Raw genomic sequence first — 21,166 nt, forward strand, 5'->3', positions numbered from 1 at the left:
ATCGACGGTGGGGGATAGATGAAAGGATGTGTCCACATGCAACAACCACACACTGTACACAGATAAGCACACATATCCACACATCCCACCACCACTTCAGATCTGCAATAGTCTCACCAGAGGGTTCACCAGTGGGGTACAACAGCAGCAGGACTGACCTAGATTTTACACACATATATAATGCAAGGCGGTCGCACGTACGCTCACACACACAGATTCATGCACACACTCATGCACGCACACAGGCACACACACAGGCACACATGCGCGCACACACACAAACCTGTCTGTGTTCTGTTAAATTAAAGAAGGGCAGAGGAGAAACAGTCCTTCCCGTTTAAGTATTTTTTTTGTTGCTGTGTTGATTGTTTTGCACTGTTAATGTTACTGCGGCTTATTTTAAATAATCTTGCTCATGATACCTCATTTTCTACTGCGGTTGAGCTCTTATTTTCTGCTATATATCAGATTTGAAAAAAGTTAAAAGACAAGAGCTTGGGACTATCAGCATTTTTGTCAAAATGTATTTATTGACAATGTTCTCTACCTGTATAGTATCTCATAAGTACTCCAATTCATGTTGTTAAGTAGAGAACACCATTCAAGTCAATGAGGGCTCGGAACATTAAAGCCAATTATCTCAGAATCATCTTTTAACAGATAGAACCTTATTGTCAAGCCCTCGACTCTCTCTCGTGCCACGAAGCTGTCTAAACTTTGGGTCTGCACTACCCCTCTGCATCAGGGAGCCAGAATTAAACAAGTACAGGTGCGAAGGGTTTACATCATCACATAAAGCAGTCATCATATCACTGTTGCCATGGCTACAGCTTTCTAGCAGCTCCAGAAGAGGTGGAGGAATGACTGACAGCTGTGACAGCTGTGTAATCCCGCCGACCCCTCTCTGGGAAGAAACGCAATCTTCATTAAAGCCCAGCCGCTCAGCCTAGCCGTCCACCGTAGACCCACCAACCAGAGAGATGAAGACAGGGAGAGATGGGAATGGAGTGGGAGGACTGAGTTTGGATTCATAGAGCCAGCGCTTGATTAGGATTATTGTGACATGTAGAACCCGGGGGGAGGTTTCAAGGCACAGGCGGAGGCATGGTGAAAGACGCAAGATTTGTAGTTCAAATAAACAACAAACAGTCCAGTATTGTTTGGTATCTCAAGTAGCCAACCAGCTGAGAGGCAGAGGTGATGAATGGAATGGAATTGAAATGGTGATGCTCACTGGATAAATATGACACGTACAGATGGCTTAATAGCCAGTACATTAGTGGATAGAGCCATGGATAAAAACAGGCCTCACTCTTGTAATCAGTCATGTTTGGTCCATGTCTCCGTGGCAAATGTCGTCACAGAGGTCAGCACCAACTCATGTCATCCCTCATTATCTTGGTCTCTCCTGACACGCACGAATATCATCCTACTGTGTTTATCCTGGGTATTAGTCATAGTCGATGTTATTTACAAATTAGTCATTGTCCAAGTTATTATTGATGGTAATAGCCACTTGTATCATTGTAGAAGGGACAAAACAGTCAATCAATCAGATGTCCAAAATAATTTACAATAGACAAGTGAGACAAACTGCTCATATGACAGAAGAGGGTATGGTTAGAAAACCCTGTGGCACATTCAAGAGTATTTCCTAAAAGATTCTAGAGAGGTCAAATGTGGCATGATGAATTACTGTGCCCTGTGATGCCTGGCTGCCGGTTGGCTTCATGAATTCTCATAGAGACCTGTGTAGTGACAACACGAAGGATGAATCAACAAGAAATACCTTCTAATCAAGGTTTTCCATTGTGCCAATAGCAAATTGTTGTGGTTTCACTGGTTTGTGTGCATAATGCGTCATTTCTGAGTCCAGCAGGTTTTGATTATCCAAACTGCCAAAAGATGACCAAGTTTAATTTGCAGATTTTCTGATAGCCCAGTGAGTGTTTTGATTGGAGGACTGAGAGAAGCAAACAATTACGTTGCTGCTTAAACTGTGTAAATCACAACGTTATTCTTTCTGTAATATGAAAAATAAGAGCAAAGAAATACACCAAAAATAATTGAAAATGATTATCTGATATATAATTGCAGTTCATATTAATCCCACGGATAGTTCCCTTTCAACACACTGGAGTAATTGTTTTAAATGTGGGTCGAGCCCTAAGCCTCTTTTCACGACACTCTCTTATCAATTCACACAACTTTAAGTGTAACACATTTAAAGAAATCCATAAATATCTAGTTGTACCAAGTTACTGTAACAATGTTCTGGAAATATCTGTGAAAAACAGAGGGAGAAAATAAAGGGAGAGAATAGAGGGAGAGAACAGAAAACAGCAGATCCCTCACCCTGAATCTGTCACATGTTTGTAGTGAGCTATAAGTGGTGGTGTGATCTACAGGAATACTCTTCCTGCATTCCTGCAACCCAAGCATGAGCTATTACCAAAGGGTTTAGAGGCGCAAAAGCCAGTGAATGCGTCTCTCTATAGGTGTGAATGTGGAGTTGCTAGTGCACGTGTGTGCATGTGTGTGTACGTGCATGTACGGGATGGTAGAGCATGTCTGTGAGCGAATGCCAGAGACCTGGTGTGAAGTGCCATGCGTGATCCCTGGCCCCACGCCCAAACACCCACGTGAGCCAGGAAAGAGGGAATGTGGAAACAGAGAGAATGGATGGATTAATAGAGGAAAAGGAGAGGAAGAGGTGAGGGAGGAGGAGGTGGGGAGGCAAGGCTGCCAGCTCCCGAACACATTGACAGATAAATGAATGGATGGACGAATGGATGGATAGATGGATGGATAGATGGATGGAGGGATTACGGAGGAGAACAACATAAAGAAAGAGCAACGAATCAGCCATGCGGAATAGACACTGTAGATTTATCAAATCAAATCAAATTTTATTTGTCACATACACATGGTTAGCAGATGTTAATGCGAGTGTAGCGAAATGCTTGTGCTTCTAGTTCCGACAATGCAGTAATAACCAACAAGTAATCCAGCTAACAATTCCAAAACTACTGTCTTATACACAGTGTAAGGGGATAAAGAATATGTACATAAGGATATATGAATGAGTGGTGGTACAGAGCAGCATAGGCAAGATACAGTAGATGGTATCGAGTACAGTATATACAAATGAGATGAGTATGTAAACAAAGTGGCATAGTTAAAGTGGCTAGTGATACATGTATTACATAAGGATGCAGTCGATAATATAGAGTACAGTATATACGTATGCATATGAGATGAATAATGTAGGGTAAGTAACATTATATAAGGTAGCATTGTTTAAAGTGGCTAGTGATATATTTACATCATTTCCCATCAATTCCCATTATTAAAGTGGCTGGAGTTGAGTCAGTGTCAGTGTCAGTGTGTTGGCAGCAGCCACTCAATGTTAGTGGTGGCTGTTTAACAGTCTGATGGCCTTGAGATAGAAGCTGTTTTTCAGTCTCTCGGTCCCAGCTTTGATGCACCTGTACTGACCTCGCCTTCTGGATGATAGCGGGGTGAACAGGCAGTGGCTCGGGTGGTTGATGTCCTTGATGATCTTTATGGCCTTCCTGTAACATCGGGTGGTGTAGGTGTCCTGGAGGGCAGGTAGTTTGCCCCCGGTGATGCGTTGTGCAGACCTCACTACCCTCTGGAGAGCCTTACGGTTGTGGGCGGAGCAGTTGCCGTACCAGGCGGTGATACAGCCCGCCAGGATGCTCTCGATTTATAGATGAACAGATAACAGAGAATTAGAGTGAACAAGTGGAGAAGCCAGAGGAGGCATCTACAGTAGCTAGCAAGGGAGCCAGAACAGCCCTGTGTGTTGACCAGGCCCCATGCACCCTGCCCTGCCCCGCCATGGCTTTCCTCTGCCTGGGGCCATTGACTGCCCTCGCTCTAATCCAGTGGATTTTCATAAGTGATTAGCCCATGCGTGTGTGAATTTGACATTAAAGATGGTAGTACTGTGGGGAAGGACCCTACAAGCCTCAGATCTCAGACACCAACAGCTCTTCCTGTACAAACACCATCTTAAAAGGGCTAGATGGCCAGGGATTCATGTCCCAGTATCACCAAGACAAGGTTAAAGAGTGGCTAAACACAGGCCCAACCGGGTTAAACCGTATATTACAGAGTGTTTTCAAGCATCAGGGATCTGCTAGCTATAGTCCGGTTAGAGCTACAGTAGCACTTGAGAACTGACAATTGTTGTCAGCTAACCACTTGATGGACCGTTCAGCATCCTACCTCAACACTTATAACCAATATGCAAAGCAACACTTCAGTACTAGATACTGTACAATTATTATATAAAACATGTGTAATACATGCCTGTGGTTCTCACTGTTAACCATATCATCATCAGATTCCATTCTCAGATATTGGCCCGTCAGGCGGAAGCAGAGATTGTCCTTCATTCTCATGTCTGACCCAGGAGGCTTGAGTGTTTGATTCCACTACCATAGATTAAATCAATCTGTATTTACACATGATTACACGGAGCAGTATATTAATTCACCCTGGGATCACTGAGATAATGAAAGCAAAATGCATCTGGCGCAATATGGTAGGCCTTCATTACTTTGTATATTCATTGCATGCTACAGCCCAGCAGAGAATAGATTTCAATTACATTTCCATCACGCCATTGGTAATAATATACAAATAAGATAAGTAAAATCCAAACTCATACAAATGTATAAAAACGTAATCAAATGCGGTACATCGTTGGGCCTATGATGCGGTATGATGCAGTCAATGAACTCACCACAGAACTAAAACTAGATTCCCAAAACATTCCAATACAATGAGCACACAAGTCGTGCTCGTCCTGAAGTAATACAACTGAGCAGGACTGAGGGATGGGTGGATGGAGTGATGATGAATGGAAGGACGGATGGATGAATGGATGGACAGATTTCTCCACTTCTCCACGGTATGCCTTGATTACCATCAGCAGAGTAGAGGTGTGTGGACTCGAGACTCGTCTCACTAAAGTAAATGTCACTGCTCGCTCTCAGAGAGCCCATTTCCTCTCAACCCACTGAAGCTGCCTTATTTCTTCCCACGGGAGATGACAGTCAGTTTTGAATGCTACTCCCAGAGTCTAAATAGCATGTTTCCCAAACACGTATCCACTGACTGAACGAGAAGAGGTCCCCATGTTTCTGCTTTGACCCAGTATGGATGAAGTAGTTGTCAGTCAAGGCACTGGGAGGACACAACCCTATGTCCCCGCACAATGTGTCCCCCTCGTCTTACAGAAACACTTGAGGAGATTAATAGGAAAGTGTAGGTCGGTCTATTCAATCATACACTCATCCCTTAAAAGCGATAGAGCTTAAACAGCAGTCAAGGGATAGACTTGCATCAGAATTCTATAATATCCCACAACTTATCCCCTAATATTACCATTGATCTACTTACTCTCACCATACAAACACTAGTACATACAAGTAATAAATACCATTAAATACACGCTAAATACATTTATGACCTAGCTGCCGTCTAAATATCATATGTTGTGAGCTGTTGGAATATTGCAGAATATGGTGTAAATGTGCAAATCCTCTTAAATCGCTATAAATAAAGTTTTGGGGATAAAGTGTCATCTGTAATCCGGCCTGCATCGCTATATCAGTAATGATCCGTTTTCAGTGTAAACTCTGCGATTTAGATTAAAGGTGGACTCAGCGATATGACGTAGATGCAGAAAGCACATAACATAGTGGGTCTATTTCCGCAACAACTGAGAGTGCCGAAGCGCGAGGCTCAACTTGTTTTGGGTCGGTGGCCACTGAAGTGAACCCGTGCACATGCGCAGAGATACTGTGTGTGACCATGTGAGAGCGAAGTCTTGCATCTAGCTCATCTCAATCTCTGTGGTGCTGCTCATGGCAACGTCATTTCGCTGAGTCTTTAAACAAACTCTTGTGCTTCCTGGCCTGCACACTGCTGCGTCTACGTGGGACTGGGCAACTTTAGGATGAATGGGCCGTTTTCACAAAGTACCGTTTTTTGGGGCGACAAGGATACAGCTTAATCTGCTTATGCAACATATGCATGAAAAATAAGAGTTTCACCCTCCACTACAACCCCAATGTGGGTCAAAAGAAGAGATTTTGATAACATGAGATGTCAGTGCAGTTCTCTATGAATCTCCATCATCTAACACTTTTCTATGTGATGAAATATCTGTAGAGTTCAAAGGTGCTGTTACAGATGTTACAACAGGGGCAGAACTTGAAACCAACCCCAAACCGTTCATCTTGATACGAAACGAATGTTTCACCCTCCCTTTCCAAGGCAGAAATCTGCTGACGCTGCGTGTAAGTTGTATTGCTGTTGTTGCCGCTCTCCAGAAATATGAATACACCGTGGGCTGCAGTGCTGCTGAGTGCTCAGTTTCCAATCTGGATGTGAGACCAGTCACACGCTACTGCTTCAGTTATCGCCCATTAGAGCCAAACTGAAAAATGGAATATACAAGAAAACACTTGCATGCCATGATCTCCAACTCCCGAAGGAAATCACCTTCATTTATTCATGGGCTAAATATGCAGCCTGTTGCCATGGGTCTTAAAGAGTGGCCAGCCAATTATAATTCAGAAGCTGGTATGCCCTCAGGTACTATGGTAATGAGGGTCAACATGGGTCATGTTAAAATGCACTCAATAAAATGAAGCTGGGCTCCATAAGGATACATTCAATTGGGATGTTGCCAGAGATATCCCCCATGGCCATATCTTCAGACAGCATCTCTTACTGAGGCAGCTAGACCTGGGCTTGTGTCCTGCCAAAGGCACTTGTCGATCTATAACACTGTACATTCAAGTGATAGCACAAGGCTATTAAAAACCAGGCCTTAATGTTTTTTCAGTACTGCTGTTTTTTTTCCTGGTAGTTCATTGATTGATTGATTGATTTCTTAATTGATTTGGCCAGATAGTCCACTCTCTTGGAGTCCAAGGTCTGAGTCAGATCCTGAATAGAGAGGAAGGAAGAACACCAGTCACTCTATGGCCCGGGTTTGAATTACCCTGGTCCAGTGGGAGTCTGGAAGAGTGGGACATGCTGTGCTTGTTTTACCATGATAATGACCTTAGGTTATGGTATTGAGTGTCTGACCTTTTCCCTCATATGCTTTCCAGACAGGCTCTGGAGCGTACAACACTACATTACCAAAAGTATGTGGACAACTGCTCATCGAACACCTCATTCCAAATTCATGGGCATTAATATGGAGTTGGTCCCACCTTTGCTGCTAAACAGCCTCCACTCTTCTGGGAAGGCTTTTCACTACATGTTGGAACATTGCTGCGGGGACTTGCTTCCAGTCAGCAACAAGAGCATTAGTGAGGTCGGGCACTGATGTTAGGCGATTAGACCTGGCTCGCAGTTGGTGTTCCAATTCATCCCAAAGGTGTTCGATGGGGTTGGGCTCAGGGCTCTGTACAGACCAGTCAATTTCTTCCACACTGATCCCGACAAAACTTCTCTGTATGGACCTCGCTTTGTGCATGGGTGCCTTCCCCAAACTGTTGCTACAAAGTTGGAAGCACAGAATTGTCTAGAATGTCATTGTACTGTTGATTTCTCTTCCCTGGAACTAATGGGCCTAGCCCGAACCATGAAAAACAGCCTCAGACCATTACTCATCCTCCACCTAACTTTGCAGTTGGCACTATGCATTCGAGCATGTAGCGTTATCCTGGCATCCGCCAAACCCAGATTCGTATTTCGGACTGCCAGATGGTGAAGTGTGATTCATCACTCCAGAGAACACGTTCCACTGCTCCGGAGTCCAATGGCGCTGAGCTTTACACCACTCCAGCCGATGCTTGGCATTCCGCATGGTGATCTTAGGCTTGTGTGCGGCTGCTCGGCATTGGAAACCCATTTCATGAAGCTCCCGATGAACAGTTCTTGTGCTGACCTTGCTTCCAGAGACAGTTTGAATCTTGGTAGTGAGTATTGCAACCAAGGACAGACGATTTTTCGCTCTATGCGCTTCAGCACTCGGCGATCCCGTTCTGTGAGCTTGTGCGGCCTACCACTTCGCGGCTGAGCCGTTGTTGCTCCTAGATGTTTTCACTTCACAATAACAGCACTTACAGTTGACCGAGGCAGAGATTAGACTAACTGTCTTGTTGGAAAGGTGGCATCCCATGATGATGCCACGTTGAAAGTTACTGAGCTCTTCAGTAAGGCCATTCTACTGCAAATGTTTGTCTATGGAGATTGCATGGTGGTGTGCTCGATTTTATATATCTGCCAGCAACGGGTGTGGCTGAAATAGCCAAATCCACTGATTTGAATGTGTGTCCACATACTTTGTATATATAGTGTATGTTGTCATAGCAGGTGGTTGGGACTGGGAGAGCCACTAACAGCTAGGTCGGGTGACATAACTCACTGCTGGAGCCATCGTTATGTGGAAATGTATTCAGTAACAATGGCCTGTCAGTGCTCTTCACACTGGCCCATCTCATTGAGGGATGACATCAGTCCAGCATCATGGTTACACATACAGTAGCTACAGTGTGTCCACAACACTAGAGGTGTAGCAGTGGGCTACTTGGTTCAATTGTATTTTGAGTTGCAAGGGGTCATCTACATTTCCTTCCTAGAAACACCCATATTGGCACAAGTGGTTGGGAGGCGGGCCAACGGTGTGTCGTCTGTAGGCCTGGTGCGAGATGTACATTCTAGCTGATCACTGCAATCAAACATCCTATTTTGTTAGGTGGATAAAACCAGGAATTTGTTCAACAGTAAATGACATAATTCCTGTAATAAACGTGTCTGCCCTGCAGCTGGGCCTGCCTGTTTCGCTGGGGCAGGCTGCTGTAATGAGCGAGCTTCTCACAATCTCCCGTGCTTGTATGACATTTCAAAACGCAATTGCGGGGAAAAAAACAAAAACTTTGCAAGCAATTTGTTTTCCATATTAAAGAGAGGGTCTCCGCTTTTATTTCTCAACGATCATTACTGAGCTCAAAGCACACTGTTTTACAATCAAGATATCTGACATGGGTTTGACCTGGTCAGTCTATGTCATGGAAAGAGCAGGTGTTCCTAATGTTTTCTACACTCAGTGTAGCTAATGTGTTTTGAGTTTCCACTTCTTCAGGTGGTGAATTAGCACCAATTTAATTTGGCCTATACTGTCGAAGTCGGAAGTTTACATACACTTAGGTTGGAGTTATTAAAACTTGTTTTTCAACCACTCCATACATTTTTTGTTAACAAACTATAGTTTTGGCAAGTCAGTTGGGACATCTACTTTGTGCATGACACAAGCAATTTTTCCAACAATTGTTTACAGACAGATTATTTCACTTATAATTAACTGTATCACAATTCCAGTGTGTCAGAAGTTTACATACACTAAATTGACTGTGCCTTTAAATAGCTTACATAATTCCAGGAAATGATGTCATGGCTTAGAAGATTCTGATAGGCTAATTGACATAATTTGAGTCAATTGGAGGTGTATCTGTGGATGTATTTCAAGGCCTACCTTCAAACTCAGTGCCTCTGCTTGACATCATAAGAAAATCAAAAGAAATCAGCCAAGAACTCAGGAAAAAAATTGTAGCCCTCCACAAGTTTGGTTCATCCTTGGGAGCAATTTCAAAACGCCTTAAGGTACCATGTTCATCTGTACAAACAAAGGTACACAAGTATAAACACCATGGCACCACACAGTCGTCATACCGCTCAGGAAGGAGACGCATTCAGTCTCCTAGAGATGAACGTACTTTCGTGCGAAAAGTGTAAATCAATCCCAGAACTACAGCAAATTACCTTGTCAAGATGCTGGAGGAAACAGGTACAAAATTATCTATATCCACAGTAAAATGAGTCCTATAAAGTCAACAAAGTCAAGGTACTGGAGTGGCCATTACAAAGCCCTGACCTCAATCCATTAGAAAATTTGTGGGCAGAACTGAAAAAGCGTGTGCGAGCAAGGCCTACAAACCTGACTCGGTTTGATTCGGTTACACCAGCTCTGTCAGGAGGAATGGGCCAAAATTCACCCAACTTATTGTGGGAAGCTTGTGGAAGGCTACCCGAAACGTTTGAACCAAGTTCAACAATGTAAAGGCAATGTTACCAAATACTAATTGAGTGTATGTAAACTTCTGACCCAATGGGAATGTGATGAAAGAAATAAAAGCTGAAATAAATTATTCTCTCTACTATTATTCTGACATTTCACATTCTTAAAATAAAGTGGTGATCCTAACTGACCTAAAACATGGGATTTTTACTCAGATTAAATGTCAGGAATTGTGAAAAACTGAGTTTAAATGTATTTGGCTAAGGTGTATGTAAACTTCCGACTTCAACTGTATATAATATTAGTGCACATACAGATGAAGGCAAATTCATCTCTATTGAACAAGTCCAATTTTGACAGTAAAATATAACAAAAATAGCCTAATTGTCAACTCAAAATTCATGTCAATCACTGGATTAGGTTGCATATCCAAATACATTGAATTTCTGCTTGGACATGTTAGATGTAACAACGTATTTATTGAATACCATCTCAGTAGTCGATTATACTTGTTAAAAGGTTCCGCCCCTTTAAAAAAAATAGCTTAAAATGACATACCCAGATCTAACTGCCTGTAGTTCAGGCCCTGAAGCAAGGATATGCATATTCATGGTACCATTTGAAAGGAAACACTTTGAAATTTTTGGAAATGTGAAAGGAGTGTACGAATATATAACACAATAGATCTGGTAAAAGATAATACAAAGAAAAAAAACAACCATTAGTTTGTATATTTTTTGTACCATCATCTTTGAAATGCAACAGAAAGGCCATAATGTATTATGGCCACTAGATGACAGCAGTGTATGTGCAAAGTTTTAGACTGATTCAATAAACCATTGTATTTCTGTTGTATCACGAGTGCCCAAATGTGCCTAATTTGTTTATTAATAACTTTCCATTTTCAAAATTGTGCACTCTCCTTTAACAATAGCATGGTATTATTTCACTGTAATAGCTACTGTAAATTGGACAGTGCAGTTAGAGTAACAAGAATTTAAGCTTTCCGCCAATATCAGATATGTCTATGTCCTGGGAAATGTTCTTGTTACTTACAACCCCATGCTAATCGCATTAGCCTACGTTAGCTCAACAATCCCATGGAAGGGACACCGATCCCGAAGAAGTTTAAAGCATTGTGAATGACTCTATAATGACTTTAGAAGATGATGACTCAAATGTACTCTATGGTTTGACGCAGCAGATTTGTTCTTTAGTGGTAACCATTTTAGCGATAACCATGCACGTTTCAGGTGGCTAACAGGTCTAGGGGAGGAAAAAATGGTGTAAACCATGAGTAGGCCAGAGAGAGAGAGAGAGCCAGTCTGGTAAAAGGGGATTGGGATGATCAGAAGTCAGGGACGATGCCTACGTAATCTGAATAATGGATCATCTGTTTCCCAATGGCAGATTAGGACCTGGAGAAGCGCAAAGGGGAACGTTGGAGATGCATCAGGCTCTCCTGCTAGGTTGCGCTGTAACACAGAGAATGGTTCTGAACCACACAGATGAACATCTCTATTGTCATTGTCACTGTCAATGTTTTTTTTCAACCATTATTTAACTAGGCAAGTCAGTTAAGAACAAATTCTTATTTTACAATGACGGCCTACCCTGGCCAAACCCTTCACTAACCCAGACTACGCTGGGACAATTCTGCGCCGCCCTATGGGACTCCCAATTACGGCTGGTTGTGATACAGCCCAGGATCAAACCAGGGTCTGTAGTGATGCCTCTAGCACTGAGAGGCTGTGCCTTAGACCACTGAGCCACTCAGGAGCCCTTTGTAATGTATTCATGCTTCCCTACAACACAGCAGGACATTTGCCAACTGCATTTCTATGTCATTACAAGTTGCTTGATGGTATTCAAATTATATTGGTGAATATTTGATAAGATGTCACATATGAAGATACCTCTTCAATTGGAAGAGTCACACCAAACACTGTTGGTTTGATGGTGTCATACCAGTACAAGTCAGGACAGTTGGAGTATCCCCATTTAAATCCCATGGTGTCCGAGTGAGAGTTCAAGGAGTGGGGTAGCGTAGTTCCAAAGCCTCATTTGTTGTGTACTCTAGGTTGATCTCTGGCCTTGAACGGGACACACAGTCACACTGTACACACACTGATAATTGCCTTGGCCTCCGATGGGCACGCATGCTGGTGCAATCCTGACAGCTCCGCCCTACAGACTACAGCAGTACTGCCACTCCACTAACGGAAACTAATGAAGCGCACACAGCACCAAACTGCAAGAGGAATTCCACCCACAGTGTGACTGTGTGTGTGTGACTGTGTGTGACTGTATGTATGTGGCTGTCTGTGTGTGTGTGTGTGTGTGTGTGTGTGTGTGTGTGTGTGTGTGATTGTGTGCTAGTGTGTGTGATTGTGTGCTAGTGTGTGTGATTGTTTGCTAGTGTGTGTGTGTGTGTGTGTGTGTGTGTGTGTGTGTGTGTGTGTGTGTGTGTGTTGTGTGTGTGTGTGTGTGTGTGTGTGTGTGTGTGTGTGTGTGTGTGTGTGTGTGTGTGTGTGTGTGTGTGTGTGTGTGTGTGTGTGTGTGTGTGTGTGTGTGTGTGTGTGTGTGTGTGTGTATGTGTCTGTGTGTGTGTGTGTGTGTGTGTGTGTGTGTGTGTGTGTGTGTGTGTGTGTGTGTGTGTGTGTGTGTGTGTGTGTGTGTGTGTGTGTGTGTGTGTTATGTATGTGTGTGTGTGTGTGTGTGTGTGTGTGTGTGTGTGTGTGTGTGTGTGTGTTGTCTGTGTCTGTGTGTGTGTGTGTGTGTGTGTGTGTGTGTGTGTGTGTGTGTGTGTGTGTGTGTGTGTGTGTGTGTGTGTGTAAGTGAGAGATATGGGATAGAAATAACTGTGTGATAGAGAGCCTTAAACCCTTGTAACACTACTATACACCACCATATCATCCTCTTACTCTTTCACAATCTCCTCATTATCGTCCACATCATCATCATCATCATCACTGCCTTCATCAACCTTATTCTCAACAGGTTTCTCCTCCTTCACCTCATCATCATTGTCGTCATCATCCTCATCTTCTTCAAGAACATCATTATCAAGACTGTGGCAGCCAGTGCCTGTTTTCGCTTTTGTCATTTAAATAGAACCCTCCGGAGGAAAATATCCCTGAATTCACTGCACCTCAAAACATAGATCATATTTTCATGAAGCCAATAAAAGCAACGTGAGCCAATTCCCTATAGTTTGAAGACAGAGCTGTATTTCAGCAACTCATCACTATGCAAACATCACAGCAGCATTTGTCACCAGAATATTCCCTCCTCCACTGACTGCTCTCTCTGAAATGTGCACAAACATAATCATATTTTATGAAAAGAGCTGAAATGCACAAAACGTTGTATGCAAATGCAATGATACCACATTTCAGTCATTTAGCAAACACTCTTTTTCAGAGCAACATACAGGAAGTAGTGAGTGTATACATTTTTCATACTTCATCGTACTGGTCCCCTCGTGGGAACTTAACCCACAACCCTGGCCTTGCAAGCTCCATGCTCCAACAACTGAGCCACACAGGACACATTTGGATAAAAGTGCTTGAAAGCACATAAATAAATTGCTCTACTGTAGGTCTCCAAGCTCTGTGGCATCGCCAAACCAAAGAAGAAAAATTTAAATATATATTTTTTTATTCTAAAATTCTAAAACAAATAAAAACTTCTATCCTAAAATCAATAGTCTTCCTTTAGTTGGAAAGAACAGAAAGCCTCCTCACAGAGGGTTACATATCACAGTGAAGACCTAATGTGATGTGGCTATAGGCAGTATGAGGTACATGTATGTGTGTGTGTGTGTATGTGTGTTTGTGTTTATATATTGTGTTTGTGCAGGTGTGTGTGTGTGTGTAGCGTGGGAGAGAGGGGTGCAGTGGCGTGGGAGAGTGGTGTAATCGTAATGATCTACAGTGGGAAAGATCTAGCCCCTGATGCTCCATTTCTTAAGGTAGGGCTGCTCCCTGGAACGTCTTTCTTGAGCAAATCCCTAGTCCTTTAATCTCCTTACCCAGCTACATCCTCTTTAAAGATGCATAAAGCGCGAGACACAACGACATTCCATCGATTCAGGACTGGCGCTGGGCTGAGCTGTTCAGTGGGTTGGGAAGGGGGAGGGTTATTTTGCCCTCATCTAGTCCTATGAAGGGGAGGTGGTGGGGGAGGTGAGCAAGCGAAGGGTTAACTATCACCTCGAGGGCCAAGGAGATTTTCCCATATATTTTTAAAAGCACTCGTAAGTGCGTCAAGTCTCCCTGGGCATGATTATTCCTGGCTCAGATCTTCTAATTATGTTAGAGGAGCCGTACATTACTAATGCAATGCACTTGTTCATATCAGAGGTGATCAGAAAACACTCTGCAACCACCCATCCCATTTCATCTCATGTTTGCAATCAACCCCCCCATTTTTTTGTCTACTACTGTGCTCCGACACATGTACAATCATCCAGATATGGTGCAACCACACATCTCAACTACCAATTCATCTAAGAGACAGAAATGTAAGTAATCCAGTCAGAATGGATCACGCCAGCTTTAGGTGGCAAATTCAATGCACTTACTATTAGACTTCTGGTGGATTTCTCTTCTATAGCGTTCTTTGCCTCGTTCTCCCATGATAGCTTGCTATTCAAGTCTTCTAGACTTCAGTTACCATGTGCAAACTATCAGCTTGTGAGACTAGTGCAAGGGACAGGGACAATGAGGTAATGCATTGACAAGGGGGTTTTAAGGACCTTGAGACCTGCTCTAATTTTCAAAAGGTTCACAGAGAGGAAATGAGAACAGAAAATATCGTGCCCAAGCTGAGTGTCTTGTACACAAGCTTTTTCAACACTGAATACATAGTCACCATTGACTATTGAAAACATGCTCCTTGAAACACAATATTCTGCTTAGACTTCAATACTGCAGATGTTCTATTCTGATTGCCATTAAAGTCAAACAGTACAAAACAACAACCAATCTGTCTCTAAGTCTCTCATAGTACAATATGAGCCCAGTACCTGTTTCCCAGAAGTACACAGACTTGGTGTCCTCTACCATCTGTGTGTTAGCCCTCCAAGTACCACAGAGCAGTAGTACTGTCACCCAGAGGAATGTGCTGCCCCCTGTCCTTATACTGGGGGTCCCTCCTGCACCCCTCCACCTCCACCCTAGCCCCATGGTCCTCTCCAGGGTCAACGTAAGTCCACACTGTCAAAAGGTCACCGCAGGGGAAGATAGCCCAAGACGTACACAGGTCTGACAGGCCAAAAAAAGAGAGTAGTGTGTGATTTGTCCCACTAGAGTAAGGGACTGGTGCTTCCTCTCCTGAAGGGCAGATCAAGAGATTACTCCTCTTGTCCTCTATCTCCCTCCTCTTTTCTTCTCTTCTCCACTCTTTACAGGGTATTCCCAGAGGAAGGTTGTCAGTGAGAGAGGGTAGAGGTCCAGAGGAATGATAGAGTCTTGCTCCTCCATGCTCTCTGGTTCTGCCGTTTCTGCCTCTGTCCTCTGGCTGTGGAGCTGTGACAGTGGCTGTGCGTCTGCAGTGGTACCTCCTCCCTTCCCCTCTCCTTTCCCCTCTCTCACACGCTCTCTCTCTCCCTCTCTCTCTCTCTCTCTCTCGCTCTCTTTAACTCACTCTTTCTCTCTCGCTCTCTTTCACTCACTCTCTCTCTTTCTGTCTCTCCATGCTCCAGCTCCCTCTCATTTTTACACACACAGTCCCTCTCTTGCCGAGGGTACAGGGATGGAAGCGTCTTCTGTTCCACTCCTCACTAGCAGCGCTGAGAGGACAGCTGGAGACCAACGTTCAAAATGAGCAGAGGAGCTATTGCAAGCACAGCTTCCAGGTTCAGAGACAGTGCAGCGCAGGGCGGGAAGAGATAGAGATGGGGAGATATAGGGAACATGTGTGTGTGTGTGTGTGTGTGTGTGTGTGTGTGTGTGTGTGTGCGCGCGTGCGTGCGCGGGGGTGTAGACTGTGTGTGAGAGAGAGGAGAGATTTGTAAAACCGATCAGCAAAATCAAGCAGATATAGATAGATTGGTGAGTATCTGGATTTTGTCTCTGTTGTAGGGTATTAGGCTTATAGATAGCACTGCAGTGCTTCAAAACAGAACAGAATAATACCACGGTGTGCATAATATCATTTCCAGGCTCTTTGCACAGTCTATTTGGGTTACTGTGTTGGCGTTTCATTCTATTTTGAGACTGAAAAGCATGACACAGACTTGACAAAGCAACTTCACAATCGTTAAGTGCCAAAATATTCTAGTGACGCTCCAATGACGTAGTCATACAGACTGAACGTCAGACGGAGACGGAGAGAGAGAGAGAGAGAGAGAGAGAGAGAGAGAGAGAGAGAGGGATATAAGTAAGGGGGAGAGGCAAGCAGCTAGATATCCCTTGCCTCAGCTCTCCTCTCCTTCCCTCCCCTGTAGTCAGAGAACATGTAGCATGTTCCCTGGCCAGGAGCCCAGGCTAAGACCCTGCCCATGTTTCTGACCTGCAGACACGTGGTTCTGCTTAGCCGGTTTGCTTTAGCTAGCTTTAGAACAGGCGTTAGCTTAGCGAGGACAACCACTTCAGAGGGTATGCCAGCATTAGCTACATTTTCACAGACAGAGGGCTGCCATACTGGAAAAAACACTTGGTAGACCAACATTTACCGATTGGTGGGTCAATAGAATGGTCATGCCCAGCTTGGTTCCTGGTAAACATGGTTTTGTCACAAGAAAAGTTGCAAGAACAGGTGGGTCACAACATAAAACGTTTAGGAAACACTAAAGACACGCATTTACAACTGATCTGGGATTAGTCGAGAGAGGCCATTAAGGACACACAAAGGGCCCAAAAAGTGAACATAAAGTATAACCTCAATGTTTTACAGAAAAGTATTTTCTTCTCATTTGTCCTTATCACTGCCCATTCCATTCCAATTTAAGCAAATGTCAAAATGTCAATATTTTCTGGGTGAAACGTAGACACGCGACCATTTATTCATTTCAGAAACATTACCTCTAACCATGACATCTAGTGTTTAAAAAAAAAATTGATACAAGTGTATACAAGGGGACAGTTTATTTTCAGTTCACCAAGAACAACCTAAAAACCTAACTTCTGCTATTGTTTTCACATTTTTCAGTAGATGTTTTTCTATGCCTTTGGTTCCTGGACAAATGATAATGCATGATTAATGAGGGAACAGGGTAATCACCTAGTAGCACTTTTTTATGGCAGTCACATTGTCTCTGACCGTGTGTGTGTGTGTGTGTGTGTGTGTGTGTGTGTGTGTGTGTGTGTGTGAAATACAAATCCAACCAATCCCTTCATCTTTATGCCAACATTATACTGGGCCAAATATCCAAGAGGGTGTTCATTACAGCAAAGAAATCGATTCAGGGATCAGCTAATGGACTCCTATAATAGAGTAATGGAATCTACACTTTGTTCACACTTTGACTGGTGATCAGGGTTGAATATTTTCCCAGTATTTTACAAATGTTCCATAATAAATCACTTTCCTCTCGAATATTTCCTGCAAGTGTCATTCAAAAGCATTTTAAAGCATATAAATAGGCCTATGTGTCACGATCGTTGGAAGAATAAATGGACCAAGGCGCAGCGTGCGTAGAGTTCCACATGTTTAATTATCAAAACTCACCAAAACAATACAGAAACAAACGAAAGTAATGGAGTGCTCACAGGCACGACACAAAAACAAGATCCCACAAAAACCCAGTGGGAAAAGGCTGCCTAAATATGATCTCCAATCAGAGATAACGATAGACAGCTGCCTCTGATTGGGAACCATACCAGGCCAACATAGAAAGGAAAAAACTAGACCCACCCTAGTCACACCCTGACCTAACCAAAATAGAGAATCAAAAGGATCTCTAAGGTCAGGGCTTGACACTATGTCTGGATTTGATTCGAGCGTTGATTAAAAAAAATTCAAGCCTGATGCAACCTGAGCCTGATTAAATACATTTTATGAGCCCTACATTAAAGACATTTTTTATTTTACCTTTATTTAACTAGGCAAGTCAGTTAAGAACAAATTCTTATTTTCAATGACAGCCTAGGAACAGTGGGTTAACTGCCTGTTCAGGGGCAGAACAACAGATTTGTACCTTGTCAGCTCGGGGGTTTGAACTTGCAACCTTCCAGTTACTAGTCCAACACTCTAACCACTAGGCTACCCTGCCGCCCCATTTAATGAGCCCAAGCCCAAAAAAGGAAAAATTATTGTTCTGTTATCCAATACATAAGCTATATGCATTACGCACGACAGAAACACATAAAATCCCGTAGATATAGGCCTAGCTATGCTCTCTTGTGTAAATAAATTAAACAATCTCCAGTAGGCTAGTCTTTTTGAGTGTGAACTGTACTGTATTGTATTATTTATTTTATTTTTTATTTTATTTCACCTTTATTTAACCAGGTAGGCAAGTTGAGAACAAGTTCTCATTTACAATTGCGACCTGGCCAAGATAAAGCAAAGCAGTTCGACACGTACAACAACACAGAGTTACACATGGAGTAAAACAAACATACAGTCAATAATACAGTATAAACAAGTCTATATACGTTGTGAGCAAATGAGGTGAGATAAGGGAGGTAAAGGCAAAAAAAGGCCATGGTGGCAAAGTAAATACAATATAGCAAGTAAAACACTGGAATGGTAGATTTGCAGTGGAAGAATGTGCAAAGTAGAAATAAAAATAATGGGGTGCAAAGGAGCAAAATAAATAAATAAAAATAAATACATTATAGGTGGGCTATGTACAGGTGCAGTAATCTGTGAGCTGCTCTGACAGTTGGTGCTTAAAGCTAGTGAGGCAGATAAGTGTTTCCAGTTTCAGAGATTTTTGTAGTTCGTTCCAGTCATTGGCAGCAGAGAACTGGAAGGAGAGGCGGCCAAAGAAAGAATTGGTTTTGGGGGTGACCAGAGAGATATACCTGCTGGAGCGCGTGCTACAGGTGGGTGATGCTATGGTGACCAGCGAGCTGAGATAAGGGGGGACTTTACCTAGCAGGGTCTTGTAGATGACATGGAGCCAGTGGGTTTGGCGAGGAGTATGAAGCGAGGGCCAGCCAACGAGAGCGTACAGGTTGCAATGGTGGGTAGTATATGGGGTTTTGGTGACAAAACGGATTGCACTGTGATAGACCACATCCAATTTGTTGAGTAGGGTATTGGTATTGGTATTATATAGACTGGAAATACGCACCTCGGCAGCACATGCTGCCTACAATGTATAGACTAGCTAAATCGATTTTCATTTGTCAGAATATTTCCCTTAATATAAACATTTCGAAAAAAATGTTTTTGATTAGAATATTTTAGAATAAGGCTGTAACGTAACAAAATGTGGGAAAAGTCAAGACGTCTGTATATACAGTGCATTCGGAAAGTGTTCAGGATCCTTGACTTTTTTCCACATTTTGTTACAGCCTTATTATAAAGTGGATAAACTTCTTTGGGACTGGGGGGCAGAATTGAGTGGCTTGGATAAAAAAGTTGCAGAGTAAACTGCCTGCTACTCAGGCCCAAAAGCTAGAATATGCATATATAGAAAACACTCTGAAGTTTCTAAAACTGTTTGAATGATGTCTGTGAGTATAAAAGAACTCAAATGGCAGGCAAAAACCTGAGGAAAAAATCCAATCAGGAAGTGGGAAATCTGAGGTTTGTAGTTTTTCAAGTCATTGCCTATCAAATATACAGTGTCTATGGGGTCATATTGCACTTCCCAAGGCTTCCACTAGATGTCAACAGTCTTTAGAACCTTGTTTGAGGCTTCTACTGTGAAGGAGGAGAGAATGAGAGCTGTTTGAGCCAGAGGTCTGGCAGAGTTCCATGAGCTGATCACATTGAGCGCCTTCCACTGCATTTCTGAAGACAAGGGAATTCTCCGGTTAGAACATTATTGAAGATTCATGTTAAAAACATCCTAAAGATTGATTCTATACATCGTTTGACATGTTTCTACGAACTGTAATAGAACTTTTTTGACATTTCGTCTGAACAAGTGATCGTGCATTATGCATTTGGATTACTGGGCTAAACGCGCAAACAAAAAGGAGGTATTTGGACATAAATGATGGACTTTATCGAACAAAACAAACATTTATTGTGGAACTGGGATGCATTCCGATCAAGATCATCAAAGGTAAGTGAATATTTATAACTTTCACGTTCTGACCATTGCTCTTTTGTGTTTTCCTTGTTTTAGTGTTGGTCAGGACGTGAGCTGGGTGGGCATTCTATGTTGTGTGTCTAGTTTGTCCGTTTCTATGTATGGCCTGATATGGTTCTCAATCAGAGTGCGTGTCCTAAGCCCAGTACTCCCTGTTTCTCCTCCCCGCACTCGCCCTGAGGTGCGTGTCCTCGGCCCAGTACCACCAGTGCCGGCACCACGTACCAGGCCTACAGTGCGTCCCACCTGTCCAGAGCTGCTACAGTCTCCCGCCTGTCCAGAGCTGCTAGAGTCTCCTGCCTGTCCAGAGCTGCTAGAGCCACCAGTATGCAAGGAGCCGCCAGAGCCGCCAGTCTGCAAGGAGCCGCCAGAGCCGCCAGTCTGCAAGGAGCCGCCAGAGCCGCCAGTCTGCAAGGAGCCGCCAGAGCCGCCAGTCTGCAAGGAGCCGCCAGAGCCGCCATTCATTCAGGATCTGCCAGAGCCGCCATTCAGCCAGGATCTGCCAGAGCCGCCATTCAGCCAGGATCTGCCAGAGCCGCCATTCAGCCAGGATCTGCCAGAGCCGCCATTCAGCCAGGATCTGCCAGAGCCGCCATTCAGCCAGGAACTGCAAGAGCCGTCAGTCAGCCAGGAGCTGCCAGAGCCGTCACTCAGCCAGAAGCTGCCAGAGCCGTCAACCAGCCTGAGCTATCTCTCAGTCCTGAGCTACCTCTCAGTCCTGAGCTACCTCTCAGTCCGGAGCTGCCCCTCGGTCCGGAGCTACCCCTCGGTCCTGAGCTGCCCCTCGGTCCTGAGCTGCCCCTCGGTCATGAGCTGCCCCTCGGTCATGAGCTGCCCCTCGGTCATGAGCTGCCCCTCGGTCATGAGCTGCCCTTCAG

At 43.7% G+C, this 21,166-nt stretch overlaps 1 protein-coding gene across 1 annotated transcript in view; it reads right to left on the bottom strand.

The window, feature by feature from the left end:
• LOC112223674 (thrombospondin type-1 domain-containing protein 7A-like) overlaps window positions 1-15,678 on the bottom strand; it is a 93,241-nt gene extending 77,563 nt beyond the window's left edge. Inside the window, exon 1 of the mRNA XM_042311996.1 lies at window positions 15,102-15,678. Coding sequence (XP_042167930.1) covers window positions 15,102-15,261 — 160 coding nt within the window. The 5' untranslated portion in view covers window positions 15,262-15,678. The remainder of the gene's footprint in view (window positions 1-15,101) is intronic.
• Between the last annotated feature and the right edge of the window lie 5,488 nt (window positions 15,679-21,166).

This window comes from Oncorhynchus tshawytscha, linkage group LG03 (genome assembly GCF_018296145.1).
Source record: "Oncorhynchus tshawytscha isolate Ot180627B linkage group LG03, Otsh_v2.0, whole genome shotgun sequence".
In the NCBI taxonomy this organism is placed as follows: domain Eukaryota; kingdom Metazoa; phylum Chordata; class Actinopteri; order Salmoniformes; family Salmonidae; genus Oncorhynchus; species Oncorhynchus tshawytscha.